Below are 17,260 nucleotides of genomic sequence, written 5' to 3'. Positions count from 1 at the left end.
CTTAGGGTACCTGGGTGGCTCGGTCTGTTAAACATCCAACTTGATCTCACAGTTCATGGGTTCGAGCCCCACATCAGGCTCTCTGCCATCAGCGCGGAGCCCACTTTAGATGCTCTGTTTCCCTCACTCTCTGCCCCTTCCCCCCAAAATAAATAATAAGAAAACATTAAAAAAATAAAATTTATAAAAAATAAATAAAATCTACAGAATGTTAGGCCCACTATCAGTACATTTGAGATCATAAAAGATATATCCTCATTAATTGTAAAAATATACAGTATAAATTACTGTAGACAATAAAATAGTAAGGTTGCGACATGGCAAAAAAAAAAAATCAGTATTTTCACATATGTAAACCATAGTTAATTAGAAAACATCAGAAAAGACTCCAATTCCAAAGAACCAATGTATCCTGAAATATACAAGATCTAGATGAAGACAATTTTAAACAGGCCTGAAACATAAACACAGTGCTTAACCAATAGAAAAGCATGTAACGTTCTTAAACAGAAATTCAGTATCATAAAGCTGTCAAGGTAAAGCATGATACATAAACAATGGAATTCTACATTACTATGCAGCTATTTAAACTGATATTATAAATCTGTATTTCAGTATAAATTAGATCAGTGCATTAGTTGATTCCTCAATTTTTAATGTCTATTTCTCCAAACAAAATCTTACCTTTGTCTTCAAAGTCCAGCACAAAGCTACTTTTTTTTTTTTTTTTTTTTAAACATTTATTTATTGTTGAGAGACAGAAAGAGAAAGAGCACAAGCAAGATAGGGGGAGAGGGAGACACAGAATGTGAAGCAGGCTCCAGGCTCTGAGCTGTCAGCACAGAGCCCGATGCAGGGCTCGAACCCATGAACCATGAGATCGTGACCTGAGCCAAAGCTGGATGCTTAACCAACTGAGCCACCCAGGCACCCCCAAAGCTACCTCTTTTATGGCCTTTCCTAATCTCAGATACGGTACTGGGTGCTTTGTCCCCTTCATTTCCATCTGAAAAGGTTTATCACACTCTTATACCAATTATTTTACTCTGCTTTGTTTATTCTCTCTATGCTCATTTCCCAAACCACGATAAGCTAATGGCAAAATCACATCATTTCCACCACATGATAGATATTTTAATGTCTATTGGAAGCACAAATGCCTACTAAGTACTTTTAAATGTTCTTACTTTATTAATAGTCAGAAAAATCCACTAGAGTATAAAGATATAACTTTAGAAAATCCTACCAGCAACAATTTAAAAGAATGGGATTACACAGTACCAATAAAGGCAGAGCAAAAGAAGTGTTCTTATGTAACACTCCGCGGGGATCCCAGAAATCACTATGGAAAGGAATTTGGCAGTATGAGGCAAGAACCGTATAACAATTCAAACTTAAGCATAGTAATTCTACTTCTAAAAAATAATGAGAAACAAAGAAAGACCCTAGGTATAGAGACAGACTATTAGAGAATTATCTAGAGTAAGGAAATGGCTGAATTATGGCACAAATTATGTAGCCAATAAAAAAACTCATATAGAAAAAAAACAAAGGTAATATGTCAAAATTTTGATAGTAGTTGTCTACAGTGGGTTTAAGAAAGTTATATTTTCTTCTTTCTAATATTCTATGTGTTCCAAAATATACTACTTTCATAATCAGAGAACAAAGACTAATGAAATAAAGGTAAGAATGATGGGAAGAAAGAGTCCTTACCTAGGGAGGTCACATTTCCATAATTCTCCAGCATCACATCCCAGTACAAGGCCCTCTGAATTGGGCCCAGGCACTCCCATTCCTCTGAAGTGAAGCATACTGACACCTCCTCAAACATCACCAACTCCTGAAATAACAGGCGTATGTGAGATTCTCCGTGCCCTGGAGCTCCCCTACTGAGATGAACAAGAACAATCAAAGAGTCCTAATGAAACCCCACATAAAGTCTACCCTCCAAACGCTTGGACTGTGATTTAGAGACAAGAACTGACTGAGCCCCAAACATTAGGATGACAGAGGGCACCTCAGCCAGTTTGGTAGTGCAGAGAGGGCCTTAGGAAGGAAAGAGAATGCAAACCTTACCTGGGGCTGGGCTGTTAGGAGCATGAGGGCCATTAATTGATTTCTTGGATTCTCTTCCTGGGAAAGGGCAGAAGCTTCAGGGGCAGGAGAATCTGAGGAAGGAGAAAAAGCTACATGTGAAGTTACTGCTGTTCCTGCCCACTACTCCAAGTCCTGTATCTTTGACAAACAAAGAATTCAGAAAGACCCAGAACTCCCAGGGCTAGACAATGATGGCTATAAAATGACTTACAAACCTTTTGAGTGACCCTGTGTCTCCCTCTCTCTCTCTGCCCCTCCCCTGCTTGCACTCTGTCTCTCTCCCTCTCTCAAAAAAAAAAAATAAATAAACATTAAAAAAAAAAAATTAAAGGTAAGAGGGACCCAGGAAAGGACAGGTAGGGAAGAGCAGAAAGAACTTGGTACCACAAGGGTTTCATATACAAGACAGGAGAGGAAGCAACTAACTGGGAGTACAGGGATGAGCCATAATAAAGATTCTGAGAAAGTCCAAAGCCAGGGCCACCAAGTACCATGTTGAGGATCCTGGAGATTGAACACCACTGGGTCAGTAAAAGGATTTTGGCAAATTTCAGCTATGTGGCTGCCACAGGGTGCATGAGGAACTGCTGCTCCTGGAGTGCTCATCCCCTCTTGGAGAATGTCCTGGTCCTGAACAAGAACTGGAACCTGAGAATAAGCAAAACAAAATAAGCCAACTCTTCTTGTACCTCCAGAAAATGGACTCACCTAACCACCATGGACCTCTTTCTGCCCACAGTCTAGAAAGAACTATGAGATCAGAGACCCACCTCAAGTACAGAGCATCAAAACAGCAGTACAGTTTTGCCTTGAGAACAATGGAGCTGGCCCTCTAGCTCCACTCATGGCACTGGTGACCTCTCTCCCACTGAGACTGAACAGAATGGTGGAAACAAAGGCAGACCCGGGTGTGGGCTAAGAATCAAATGGGAAGTAACAAGTCACAAAGGAATGGGTTTTAGCTCTAGACCTGGTTTTAGATCAGACTTAGGTTCAATATACTCTTCTACCTATTTACCCCTTTGTTATCCCTTCTTGCCCCAAGAGAAGGAACACTAGAGTCGACACATGGTTTTGTTGCTAGCTAGCTATCTGACATAATGCAATTGAGTGAAACTTTTTCTGTCTCCATTTTTTTATCTCTTAAATGAGGATGGATTAGTGCTTTATAATGAAATATTTAGCTCTAAAATTCTTCATTTTTATGATTAAAATAAACAAGCCCATCCCTGGCGCCATTCCCAAGTTTAAGTTAAGTTAACTTAAGTCTGAACTTAAGTTGAGACTTCCTCACATACAAATGTTTCTAGTGGACTACAGATTGACAGAAAGAGATCTAACACACACTAGGAAATATATTAAGATCCCAATTTCATGGTCAAGAATATAAAATCTTTCCAGAAGTAAGATTCCCTGGGTCAGAGAATCCCTAGGGGCACACATAGGGAGATCCTGCCAGATTAAGAAAGCTTCAGTCTTGCTCCCCCTTGCCTTTCCAGACTTAATACAAACAATACCTATGCTTCTGTTTAGGGAAATACTTAGAAACATTATGTTTTTCAGATTACTGAACCAAACCTCAGCATTAGCAAGCATCACCCAGAAGGACAAAGCACAGTTAATGCCTTTGTGCTACTTCTGAATTGGGCCCAAGGCCCCAGTCATAAATCCACTTCTCTGCAGATATGCCATGATGTGAAATAGCTCATGAACCTGCTGTAATAAGCATTAGGGTGGCTAATGTGCTATTAATTATTTATGAAAATCACAGGATCACCCTCCAGCACAGCTTGCCCTGGCTCAATTCTCTCCTGCCTTCTATCCCAAACTCTCTCCCCTCCCCCCTTCTCACTTTCAGTGCTGGTCCATCGAGGTCTTGCTGTAGCTCCTCTACCAGGGCCACGGCCTCCTCACCACTCCCAGGGCGATGGATCTGCACCCAGGTCCGAATCTCCCCAGGCAAGATGCTCAGGAACTGCTCCAGGACCAGCAGCTCCAGGATCTGGGCCTTGGTACGTGCTTCTGGCCTCAGCCACCGGCGACAGAGCTCCCGGAGCCGGATCAGTGCCTCCTGGGGTCCAGATGTCTCATGGTAACGTAACTGTCTAAAGTGCAGGTGGGAGGTCTCCCAAACAGAGGAGCTGCTTCCTTGGAAGCTGGTTCCCCATTTCCAAGTATCATCCTTCCCTTTAACAAGACCCTCTTGTCTCAGAGCATTGTGGCCCCAATTTTCTCTTGTCATTGTTGTCATTTAAGAAAGGCTCCTCTCCGGGTCCCCTCGATCCTTGCTTGATTTCTTCCTTAAAGCTTGGAGAACATCATCTAGAAGACCTCAAGAAGTCATTGATAACATTAACCCAAAGGAACAACCAAGTTTTTGAGCCCCCAGTTTCTAGTGATGAAGAGAACCTCCCTGAACACAAGTTTCTAGGTGCTGAGCAGTGCTTCCTCTGACAGAAGCCCCTGCCCAAGGCTCTGAAGACACAGACACTCATGTTACCCAGACCACTGCTACAACCAAAGACATGAAATTCCTTTAGTCTTTTTTTTAATGTTTATTTATTTATTTTGAGAGAGAGCGCGTGCGCGCACACACGAGCAGGGAAAGAGCAGAGAGGGAGAAAGAGAATCCCAAGCAGGCTCTGCTTACAGTGCAGAACTCCATGCGGGGCTTGAACTCACAAACCCTGAGATCATGACTTGAGTCCAGATGCTTAACCGACTGAGCCACCCACATGCCCCCAAATTCCTTTAGTCTGCATTCACAGTGTTTCCTCCACCTAATTACAATAAATCCTTTATCTACCACTCTAACAATGGGCATCCTGGCTACTCCTGTGTGACCCTGAATAAGTTACCTCACTTCCGAGTTTTAGTTCTTTTTTTTTTTTTTTTTTAAGCTTATTTATTTTGAGAGAGAGCTAGCGAGAGAGAGCACGCACAAGCAGGTGAGGGGCAAAGAGAGATGGAGAGAAAATCCCAAGCAGGCTCCACACTGTCAGCACGGAGCCCGACACAGGGCTTGAGCCTATGAACCGTGAGATCATGACCCGAGCTGAAACCAAGAGTCAGACGCTTAACCAACTGAGTCACCCAGGCGCCCCTTTGAGTCTCAGTTTCTTAACCAGCAAAATAGGGGTAATAACAGTTCCTATCTCAGAGGCTTGTGTAAGAATTTGATATCTACATGCATTTCAAGTTTTGGACAGTGCCTGGTATATGGACTCAAAAATTAGTTACTATCCTTCTTTAATTAGCACTCTTTCCTATGTTCTGTGCAGTCAACAAGTATGGTCTTCTTCTTTTTTTTTTTTTAATGTTTATTTTGAGAGAGAGAGAGCACAAGTAGGGGAGGGCGCAGAGAGAAGGAGACACAGAATCTAAAGCAGGCTCCAGGCTCTGAGCTGTCAGCACAGAGACCAATGAAGGGCTTGAACCCACAAACCACAAGATCATGACCTGAGCAGAAGGTGGACGTTCAACCAACTGAGCCACCCAGGCGCCCCTAACAAGTATGGTCTTAATCCTGATACACAGAAGACAAAACCCTAACACCTTCTCAATTAACAAAGAAAAGCTGAACTAAGTTAGCTTTACTGTACATACTTTGGATTCTCTGAAAATTGTTTACCCATTAATCAAAATATTTGGATACATTTGACTTTTATTATACAAAACTTAGGCTTGCTGCTCTCTAAAAATCTTCTTTTTTTAGAAATAACATTTATTGTTCTCATTACAAAACATAAAATTTGTAAAATCAGAAAAGACACACAAAACCAGAGAATAATCACTGCTATTGTTTTGTACTATATTCTTCTGATCATTTCTCCCTGTACCGATTTGGATCACATGATTGGAACCAATAGTACAGCTCTGTAACTTGCTTCTCACATGTTATCTCAGGAACATGACATCACATAGTCTTTATCATTATTTTAGGAGCACATGAGACTATGCATACTTAAGTAGTCCCCTATTGTTAAACAATTAAATTATTTATAATTTCCTCTTATTATAAATTAGGCCACAATGAACATCTTTGCTGATGAATTTTTGGTTATACCTCTGCTTATTTTTTCAGGAAAAATTCCCAGAAAAAAAAAAAAACTGTTGGGCTGGAAGCTGAGAATAGTTTTAAGCTTTTAAAGTCATAACGGTTAAAAACACTATCAATGACATATGAAAGCACTCTCACTAATTTTATTTAACACTCGGACCCTTAAGGAGCATGTGTATAACTGAACAGAGAAGGCAGAAATGTAAACACAATTTCAATATAATGTATAAGTAAAATTAATAGGAGGTCATACAAGCACAGAAAGAATTCATGGAAGGTAATTTTGGATTGGGCTTTAAAGAAAAATAAAGACCACTGGAGTATTAGGCAAGCCATTCCAGGAATAAAGAAACTATATTTTCAAAAGCATGGGGATGACAGTATAGCTCTATTACAAATGTGCTTTGAAAAAAAAAAGAAAAAAAGAAAGAGGAACAACAAAACAAAACAAAACAAAAAATGTACTTTGCAAACCAGAGAAGTAAAGTAAACTCTGGAGGTAAGGCCATGGGAGTAGTGTCAAGAAGTAAACAGAAGTCAAATTCTAAAGGCTCTTAAGAGGCAGAACAAAGAGGTGATCACATACTATATGTGATAAGCAACCAATAGAGAGATTTTACTTTATATTTTTTGTTATTTTTTAAAATAGGTAATACTGATTCAAAGTTTTAAATTATAAAATACATACTGTGTAAAGTTTCCCTCTTCCCACTAGTTTCTTATGTATCTTATGTATCTTTACAGTTATTATGTGTATATGTGCATACATATATAAAACAATGTATAATATATATATTTTTTCATAAATGATAGGACACCATGAGTCATGTACTGCATCTTCCTTTCCTCAATTAACAATGTATCTTAGGGATGCCTGGCTGCCTCAGTCAGTGCAGCATGCAACTCTTGATCTTGGGGTTGTGAGTTCAAGCCCTAGGTTGGATGTAGATTACCTAAGATTACTTAAAAATAAAATCTGTTTAAAAAAAAAAAATGTATCCTAGAGATCTTTCCTATCACACATAGCTCCTCCTGTCTTTTTACCAATGCATAGTATCGCTGTATGGGTTTATCATGATTTATTTACCCACTCTATCACAGATGGGCAGTTTTTAATCTTTTCTAACTAACAATATTCTCATGAAAAACACTGGGCATCTATCAATTTGCATGTGGGTAGGCATATACATGAAAAGTTCCTCGAAGCAAAATTGCTGGATCAAAATTTATGTGACTTTATAATTTTGATATTGCCAATTAGCCCTTCATTGGCCCTGGACTAATTTACAATTTACACTTCCAGCATGAGCGATATGGGAGTACCTTTTTCCTCACTCCTTCACCAAATCTAACTTGCATTTTGAGTAAATGAGTGTATTTTTAAAAGGAAAATTAGTCCTTTGTTACGATAGGAGTGGCAAATTTTTCCTTTGTCATGTCTTTGCCATATATCTCATGTGACTTTGTTTATATTTGTTTCACCATGCAATCATTCTTTTTTTTTTTTTTTTTTTTTTTTTTATGGCTCTGGGTTTTGTGTCAGAGTTAGAAAGGATTTTCCCACTCTAAGTGTGAAGGAAGTACTAACTCACAAGGTCAGAAATCTATATAGGAGGAATGATGGGGGAGGGAGGACTGGATCTTAGGAAGGCCAGTAACGTTTTTGCAATAGTCTCAACAAATGATGAAATTCTACACTAATCAGCAGTAAGGATAAAACGATTGAGAAAAGCTGAGCAGTTCTTGGCAGTTGATCTGGGTGCGGGTGATGGAAAGGAACTTTCAAAAAGGGTTTCTATTCCATGTTCACAGGCCGAAAGATTCAATATTGCCCAAGTGCCAGTTCTTTGCAATTTATCTACAGATTCAATGCAATGCCAATCAAAATCTCAGCAAGTTATTTTGTGGACACCAACAAACTCACTCTGAAGTTTACACAAGAAGCAAAACACCCAGGATAACCAATAAAACATTCAAAAAGAAGGACAAAGTAGAAGGACTGACACCACACAACATGAAGTAATGAAGACAGTGTGGTATTGGTGAAAGAACAAATTAATGGAACAGAATAGAGAACCCATAAATAGATCCACATAAATATAGTCAACTGTCATTTGATAAAGGAGCAAAGGAAATACAATGGAATAAAGATAGTCTTTTCAACAAATGGTACCAAGACAACTGGACATCCACATACTTACTTACTGACTTACTAACTAAATAAATAAGTAAATAAATAAATAACTTAGACACAAATCTTACACCCTTCACAAAAATAACTCAAAACGGATCTAAATGTGAAATGCAAGAGGCACCTGGGTGGCTCAGTTGGTTAAGCATCTGACTTCAGCTCAAGTCATGATCTCACAGTTCGTGAGTTCGAGCCCCGTGTCAGGCTCTCTGCTGAAAGCTGGGGGCCTGGAGCCTTCTTTGGATTCTGTTTCTCCCTCTCTCTCTGCCCCTCCCTTGTTCGTGCTCTGTCTCTCCCTCTCTCTCAAAAATAAATAAACATCCAAAAAAAATTTTTTTAATGTGAAATGCAAAACTATGAAACTCCTAGAAGATAACAGAAGAAAACCTAAATGATCTTGGGTATAGTGATGACTCTTTAGATGCAACACAAAAGTGTGATTCGTGAAAAAAAATAATAAACTGAACTTTGATAAAATTTAAAAACTTCTGCACTGTGAAAGACAATGTCAAGAGAGTGAGATGACAAGCCATGAACTGGGAAAAATATTTGCAAAAGACACACTTAATCTGATAAAGGACTGTTAACCTTTTTATACATTATACAAAGAACTCTTAAAACTCAACAATAAGAAAACAAACAACTCAATTAAAAAATGGCCCAAAGACCTTAACCAACACCTCACCAAAGAAGATATACACATTCTAAACAAGAATATACAAAGATGCTCCACATCATATGCCACCAGGGAAATGAAAGTCAAAACAACAGTGAAATACCATTACACACCTATCAACACGGCCAAAATCCAGAATACTAACCCCACCAAAAGCTGGTGAGGATGTGAAGTAACAGGAATTTTCATTCATTACTGGTGGGAATGCAAAATGGTACAGCCAACTTTGGAAGACTGTTTGGCAGTTTCTTGCAAAACTAAACATACTCTTTAACATACAATCCAGCAGTCATGCCCTTTGGTATTTATTGTGAAAAGAGTTAAAAACATATGTCCACACAAAAATCTGCACACAAATGTTTATAGCAGCATTATAAATAATTGCCAAAATCTGGAAGCAACTGAGATGTCCTTCACAAGGTGAACGGATAAATGTGATACATTCCAACAACAGAATATTATTCAGCACCAAAAAGAAATGAGCTATCGAGCCATGAAAAGATGTGGAGGAATCTTAAAATGCCCATTACTAAGTGAAAGAAACCAATCTGAAGAGACAATCTACTGTACAATTCCAAATACATGACATTCAAAAAAAGGTAAAACTACAGAGTCAGTAAAAATATCAATGGTTGCCAGGGGGTGGGAGAAGAGAGGGATGAACAGGCAGAGCAGAGAGGATTTTTAGGGCAGTGAAACCACTCTGCACGATACCATAATGGTGGATACATTATATATGTCATTTTACATTTGTCCAAACCCATAGAATGTATACCACCAAGAGTGAACCCTAATGTAATAACAATAGAATTTGGGTGATTATGACATGACAACGTAGTTTCATCGATTTTAACAAATGTACCAGTCTATGCGGGATGTTATAAGTGGGGGAAGCTGTGCATGAATGAGGGAAGTATATGGAAAATCTCTGTGCTTTCTGCTCACTTTTGGTGTGAAACTAAAACTGCTCTAAAAACTAAAGTTTATTTTGAGAAAAATAAATAAAAGGGGAAAAAAGGATCTTCTACAGTAAATTATTAGAACTCTACTCTTCCTTCACAGATATAAATACATCTTACAACATACATTTTGTTTACTTCCCACAAAACATTTGTGAGCTCTGAGTTAAAAAAGAATAAGAGAAGGCTCAGAAGAGCTAAGTAATTCACTCAAGGCTATTTGACTGGTTGTATGTGGGAGTAAATTCTGAAATCAGGGATTTTAATTCCAAAAGTCCAAAATACTTCCATCTAAAAGACTTCTGAAAGCCAAACAACATCCATTCTAAAGCAACAGTTTCCAAACACCAGTTCATTACAAAGATTTAATCTGGCAAACTGTAAAACAAAAAATACAGTAACTATACACAGTGACTAACAGAGGTTGGCAATGACCTTTCTTGCAAAGGATGGCATTTATTCCGAGCTTGCAGTGTCAGTACTTAGCTTTAAAATATATTCCTTTGGGGCACCTGGGTGGCTCAGTGGGCTAGCCAACAGACTCCTGATTTCATTTAAGGTCATGATCTCACTCACGGTTGTTGAGATGGAGCACTGCATCCGGCTCTGCGCTGACAACGCAGAGCAGAGCCTGCTTGGGATTCTCCCTCTTTCTCTCAAAATAAATGAATGAATATATGTATTAAATAACGGCGGCATGGGTGGTGTAAGTATGCTTTTTAAACACCAGTATAACACAAAACTAAAAGATAAAAATCAATCCATCCCTACCAAAAAACAAAAACCAAAAAAGTCCCCAGGAGTCTGGCTGCCACGGCTCTAGAACTCCCAAGCTGTCTCCACCAGCCTCAGCAAAGACTGGGGAAAAGCAGAAAGGCCCGGCCACCGAGGCAGCTGTCCTCATTGTCTGACTCGAGCACCACAGACACACAAAGACTCCGAGGTGCTGTCTTCACTGCCTTCCCCACGCCGCCATCCGCCCAGTCCAAGCCCCGGCGTCCACGCCAACACGGAACTGAGTAGGGGCTGTGCTGGGGGCCGGTGGCCAGGAGGGGTCGGCTGGGTGGGCGCTGCCCTAGGGAGCTCATGCCCGCCTCTCCGGCCGCCCACCCGACCCCAGCTTACCCCGCTCACCCGGGATTCCCGCTGCGCTTCCGGCCTCAGGCACCGCCGCCTGGGCACCAGAACGCCAAGAGATGACACGGGAACGGGACGCAACCGCGGCCGAGGACCAGAATAATGGCCGACCCGCTCGCACCGCTACTTCCGGTTGCTCACCAACCCCTCCCATCCCTGGCTCTCTGGCAAGCCGTATCTCTATGATTCGTCTTCGCCAGAGTAGAAGATGCCGGCCGAGCTTCCGGGCGCTTGGGTTTCCATTACTCCGAACGAGCTGATGGAAGCTGTGCATCCCACGCGTAAAGGATGCGACGGTGAATAATATGGCCCAGGCCCTCGGGACACTTGTTGGCTCCTAAAGGAGCTGAACCTACTATCTTAGCTTGTACCACCTGGACTTGTATGAAGAAGGTCATAGCTCTTGAAACACACTGTGCTTTGGAGAGACCCAAAAGCGGTAGTCCTGAAATCAATCTAGTGTCTCCTAGCCTTAGAAACGGCTGGGGAGGGGCTCCAGAGTGGTTCAGTCGGTTAAGCGTCAGACTTCGGCTCAGGTAATGATCTCGGAGTTCATGGGTTCCGGGCCAGAGTGGGGCTCTGTGCTGACAGCTCAGAGCCTGAAGCTGGCTTTGAATTCTGTGTCTCCCTCTCTCTGTGCCCCTCTCCCGCTTGCACTCTCCCTCTCAAAAGTAAACATTAAAGGGGCGCCTGGGTGGCTCAGTTGTTTAGGCGTCCGACTTCAGCTCAGGTCACGATCTCATGGTCCGTGAGTTCGAGGCCCGCGTCGGGCTCTGTGCTGATGGCTCAGAGCCTGGAGCCTGTTTCCGATTCTGTGTCTCCCTCTTTCTCTGCCCCTCCCCCGTTCATGCTCTGTCTCTGTCTCAAAAATAAATAAAAACGTTAAAAAAAATTCAAAAAAATAAATAAACATTAAAAAAAAAAAAAGTGGCTAGGGAGCAGAACAAAATGTAACTCAGGCCCTTCCCAGTCCAAGAGATTGTGCAGATACTTTTGGGTACTGAAAAATGTTAGTAGTTACTACACAGATGAAGAGATTATTTCTACATACTAAATTATTTGAGTCAGGTATTAAAAGCACCTTCTGCTTGTGACCTGAAGTATATGCCATCTGTTCTCTATATACCATAATCACTTTGGCCTACCTGTGAATTTTGTGCAACTCTTGAGGAATGGTTCTATCCATCTTAACATTCTTCCATCTCCAGTGGGCACCGTGACATCTCTGGTTATTTTGCCTCAGGGCTTTCTCTTCCAGCCCCTCTCAGGTACTGCCTGGAAGAAGTGGTGAGAATAACAGCCCCAAGGGCAACCCAGAAGAATGACAAATAAGAATTGGTACATAAATACCCAAGCTTCCTGTGCTTTGACCAAAAAATTCTCAGCTATGTCCCACATGGGTTCTTAGGGGGACCCAAGTGAGATTGAGCCTTAGTTGCTCAGACTGGGACCACTCAATATCTCACACTTTATTGGCTTTTCCTCTATTGTCTGTCTTATTCTCCCTGCTTCTCTCTTCTGCTTCTTGGGATCACCCCTCTCCCCCTCCCCCCCTCCCCCCAGTTATCTATCTATCCCTAAGTCCTTATCTCAAGTTATGCTTTTGGAGAAACCTAAACTTATAATCAACAATTTAGATTCAAATAAAAATGTGCCTTCATCAGTGCCCAATTTTGTGAAAACCCATGTATCAGTCTGGCTGGAGACTAATTATCTTGTTCCAGAGGATCCAGGAGCTAATTCTTTAACTTCTAGGTTAGATAGGACTTTTATAGGGACATGGATTAGCAAGCTTTAACACATCTCATCCTCCTGAATGGTACAGTAATGAGGAAAAGGAAGCATCCCTGGTCAAAGAGGGGTCTATGGTTAAAATTTCTTACCACATGGAAAGGGATCCAAGCCCAACTAGCTAGAAGAGACTATGAGAAACAGGTCCTCATGGAGAATGTACCTTGATGGATGACAGTCTGGGAGCCTCAACAACAAAAATAAATGAATCTTTACCCTAGTGTTTCACTGTGAATGTAACTCAGTTGTTTCCTGTATATCTGTTTTCTCTCTACTTTTTCCACTGCTGCTCAGCTGTGAAGAAGAATCATCTGTCCCCCTTATAGCTTCTTCATTTTAGTTTCTGTTCTCTCATACTTTATTTGCTGTGGCTCCTAATGCTCTTTCCATACATCATTTCATCTTCAGTTCCTGCTTTTAACTGCCTTATTTTTGTCCTGTTTCCAATTGAAAATTTCCATAGAGAGGTATTCCAGTTGGATCAGCCATTAAATATCATCTCTGTTTGGGCAGAGCTTTTGCCCCACCCAAATCATAGCAGAGGTTGATAATTAACCTAGAGATAAGCTTCACATGGGTCAAGTGCCTGACCCTGGTCCAATCACCTGTAGTCCATTATGGACTAAGTAGGGTCACTTGGAACAAAATATGGTTACCTCAGCTTCCCTCTCAGCCAAAACTGGACCAGGGAAGCCTCCTGGAAGATGATTTTGGCAAGGCAGGTTCTGTGATTGACTAGGCTAGGACAGTAGTCAACTATGGAAAAGGTGGGCTTAAAAGTCAGGAACTCTGACATCTTCAACTTCTCACATACTAAAATGGCATGATAGTTTGTGGCCCTGGTTACAACTTGATTGAAAGTAATCAACATTTTCATGTTTAGCAATCATGATCATGATTATTCTGTCTTCTCCCATATTTGATTTGAGGTGCTTGCCACCTCTTTGTCTCCTCAACATCTTCTCCACAAGCCATGGTACCAAACAATGTGATGGTTGGAAAGGACCTTAGAGTTAATCATTTTACTAAGGATCTTACTTCTGTCTGCTTTTCAAAGTTGTCTGCTTTTCAACTGCCCTTCTAACTTGACTATGATGGTTCACCATTTGTCTGTCCTGGTATCTCTTCTACTCTCCTGAATTTATCAACTTCCTCTTCTCTATTTTTTTTTTTTTCTGTCCCTGAAGAAAAACAATGAGCTATTTCCAATTTCCCCTCCTGTTTTCAATGTGTCACCTCATTCCTTACCCATATGTGAAGGGTTTTGTTGTTTTTGTTTTTGTTTTGAGGTATAGGTTTCTTAGAGATTCTGTTTCAACCACAGGAAAATAAACTAGTAAAATCAGCTTTCTTCTTTATTTTGGCAGATGATAAGAACAGGGATGCGGAGTTCAGAGTTGACTCCAAAGAAGGAAATTTCTAAAAGGTCAGAATCATCGAATGGGACATCAGGAGGATCCTGTGTGGTGGTTCCTGAGGGATCAGAAGCTATAGGCCTGTAAAGATACTTCAGAGGAACTAAAAGGCCAACCCTCACATGGAGAAGGAGGTAAATTGGAAAGTGATTTCTTGGGAGTAATAAACAAGGAATGTTTAAAACACACAAAAAAGATGAATATGCTGAACATAAGGAACATCCTAATATGTCCTTCTGAACATCAAGGAGTTCTGAAGGAACAGAAATTCTATCAATGTGGTAAATGTGGCAGATCTGTCAATCAGAGCTCATCCCTCAATGGGCATCAGAGAATCCACACTGGAGAGAAGCCTTAAGAGTGTAATGAGTGTGGTAAAACTGTCAGGCAGAACTTTCCACCCAATGTATATTTTATCTCAGACATAATTTTCATGTCTAGAGGTTCAATTTGGGTGGTTTTATTTCTTCCATGTCTGAAAGTTCAACCTTTCCTCTAAGTTTTTGATTATGTGATATATAGTTATAATAATTGTTTTAATATCCTTGTTGGTTAATTCTAATATCTATATCAGTTCTGGGTCAGTTTTGATTGACTGATCGTGTATATCTATAAATACAGGTTGTAATTCCTGTTTGTTTACATGCCTGATAGTAAGTGTATGCCAGATATTTTGATTTTTACTTTGTTGGGGTCTGGATATATTTTGTTCCTATGAATATTCTTGAGCTTTTTTTAGAGAGTTATACAAGTAATTACATTATGGTCAGAGAACATGCTTTGCATTCTTTCAATCCTTTTAAAAGTATTGAGGTTTGTTTTATCATCTACTATATGGTCTATCCTGGAGAATATTCCATATGCACTTGAGAGAAATGTATATTATGCTGTTCTTAGGTTCAGTGTCCTAGAGATGTACATTAGGTCTCTTTGGTTAAAAGTGTTCAAGTCCTCTAATTCTTTGTTAATCTCTGATTTTTCTATTTTTTTTTAAATTTTTAATGTTTATTTATTTTTGAGAGAGAGAGAGAAAGCATGAGCAGGGGTAGGGCAGAGATAGAGGGAGAGAAAAAGAGAATCCCAAGCAGGCTCCACACTGTCAGCCCAATGCAGGGCTCGAACTCACGAACCATGAGATCATGACCTGAGCCAAAACCGTCGGACACTTAACCGACTGAGCCACCCAGGCAACCCTGATTTATCTATCTATTCTTGAAAATAGGGTATTGATGTTTCCAACTATTGTTAAAATGTCTATTTCTCCTTTCATTCCTGTCATTTTTTTCCTTCATATATTTTGGGGGTCTTTTTTTAAGTTTGTTTGTTTGTTTATTTACTTATTTATTTATTTTGAGAGAGAGAGAGCACATAAGCAGGGGAGGGCCAGAGAGAGAGGGAGAGAGAATCCTAAGTAGGCCCACACTGTCAGCACAGAGCCCAATGCAGGGCTTGAACTCATCAACTGTGAGATTATAGACTGAGTCAAAACCAAGAGTCAGATGCTCAACCAACTTGGCCACCCAGGCATCCCTGGGGGTGTTTGATTAGATGCATATATAATCGTTTCATCTTCCTGATGGATTAACTCATCCCATTTCATATCATTATCAGATGTACCTCTTTATCGCTAATGACTTTTTTCCTGTTTCAAAATCTATTTTGTCTGATATTAGTATAACCACTCCAGCTTTGTTATGGTTGCTGTTTGCATGATATATCTTTTTCTATCCTTTTACTTTAAAAAAATGTTTATTTATTTACTTTGAGAGAGAGCGTGTGAGCAGGGGAGGGGAAGACAGAGAGAGGAAGAGAGAGAATCCCAAGCAGGCTCTGTGCTACTAGTGCGAAGCCTGACTGAGGGCTCAATCCCACCAACCATGAGATCATGACCTGGGCTGAAATCAAGAGTCAGACACTTAACCAACTGTGCCACCCAGGCACCCCTATCCTTTTACTTTTGATCTATTTGTATCTTTGAAACTAAAGTGTGTCTTCTATAGAAATATATAGTTGTATGTTGTTTCTTTATCCGGTCTGAGCATCTCTGCTTTTTATTTGATTTCCTAACCCATTCACATTTAATGTGATTATTGGTGTAGTTTGATTTATGTTTGCCATTTTACCTTTTGTTTTTCACACATCTCATGCCTTGTTCTCCTTTACTTTTCTTTTGCATTAAGTGAATATTCTAATATAATATGTTAATTCCTTTAATGATTTTTTTCACTGTATTTTTTACATTATTACTTACTTGTTCTTAATATATATCTTAAGTGATGAGAATCTAATTCAGATTTATACTAACTTCCAGTGAGATACAAAACTGTGTAGTTCCTGCATATCTCTTTTCTTTCCCCCATTTTTGTGCTATTATTATTGTAATTATACCCTTATGTAATTTTATGTCTTTTAAAGAAGCTGAAAGACAGCAAGGAAGTCTTATGGATCCTCCCAGGGTGAGTAAGTGTTGCATCCACACAAGTCCTGAAACAGAATGCTACGGCACCAGTGACAGTCACAGCAAAGTTTATTGCAACGAAAGGCAAGGCCGACCAATTGGGCCGACGCTTTTGATCAGAGTGTGGCCTCGAACAGCCGGGTACGGAGTTTTTATAGTCGACCACATCATCTTGTCATCACCTGGGAACAGAACAAAGAAACAGTTCCCAGATGGGGATGGAAACAGTTCTGCCACTGCAACCAGTTGACCTCCTTGACCCTGCCTCTGGCGCCACTTTTAAAACAAAGCTGTTATCTCTTAGCCTACAGTGTCAAAACAAAGCTGTTATTTCTCAAGGCTACAGGTTAGCCCTACACTACAATTTTGCCCTTACAGTGAGTACATCTTAAATGAAAAATTCACTCTGAACATTGCAGTCTCTCTAAGCCTTTAAATTCCTTTCCTCTAGTGGCACCTCAGTCAGTTAAGTA

At 40.3% G+C, this 17,260-nt stretch overlaps 1 protein-coding gene and 1 long non-coding RNA gene across 8 annotated transcripts in view; one reads left to right on the top strand and one right to left on the bottom strand.

Moving 5' to 3' along the window:
* The window catches only part of ZNF197 (zinc finger protein 197), a 25,679-nt gene extending 13,377 nt beyond the window's left edge, over positions 1-12,302 (bottom strand). Inside the window, exons 1-5 of one of the 7 annotated variants that reach the window (XM_042903451.1) lie at positions 12,269-12,302; positions 3,953-4,431; positions 2,592-2,748; positions 2,080-2,171; positions 1,717-1,843 (exon numbers count right to left, since the gene is read on the bottom strand). In XM_042903451.1, coding sequence (XP_042759385.1) covers positions 1,717-1,843; positions 2,080-2,171; positions 2,592-2,748; positions 3,953-4,351 — 775 coding nt within the window. In that variant the 5' untranslated portion in view covers positions 4,352-4,431; positions 12,269-12,302. Of the gene's footprint in view, positions 1-1,716; positions 1,844-2,079; positions 2,172-2,591; positions 2,749-3,952; positions 4,703-11,111; positions 11,229-12,268 lie in introns of those variants that run through there. The other 6 variants (XM_042903453.1, XM_042903447.1, XM_042903449.1 and 3 more) reach the window with 6 other exon arrangements.
* LOC122198726 lies at positions 11,332-17,260 on the top strand. The gene is made up of 3 exons (XR_006193122.1): positions 11,332-11,659; positions 14,282-14,463; positions 16,745-17,260. It is a non-coding gene; the product is annotated as an uncharacterized LOC122198726 (long non-coding RNA).

The sequence above is a fragment of the Panthera leo genome, chromosome C2 (assembly GCF_018350215.1).
Source record: "Panthera leo isolate Ple1 chromosome C2, P.leo_Ple1_pat1.1, whole genome shotgun sequence".
Taxonomy (NCBI): Eukaryota; Metazoa; Chordata; class Mammalia; order Carnivora; family Felidae; genus Panthera; species Panthera leo.
This window is presented reverse-complemented; position numbering and strand designations above follow the sequence as displayed.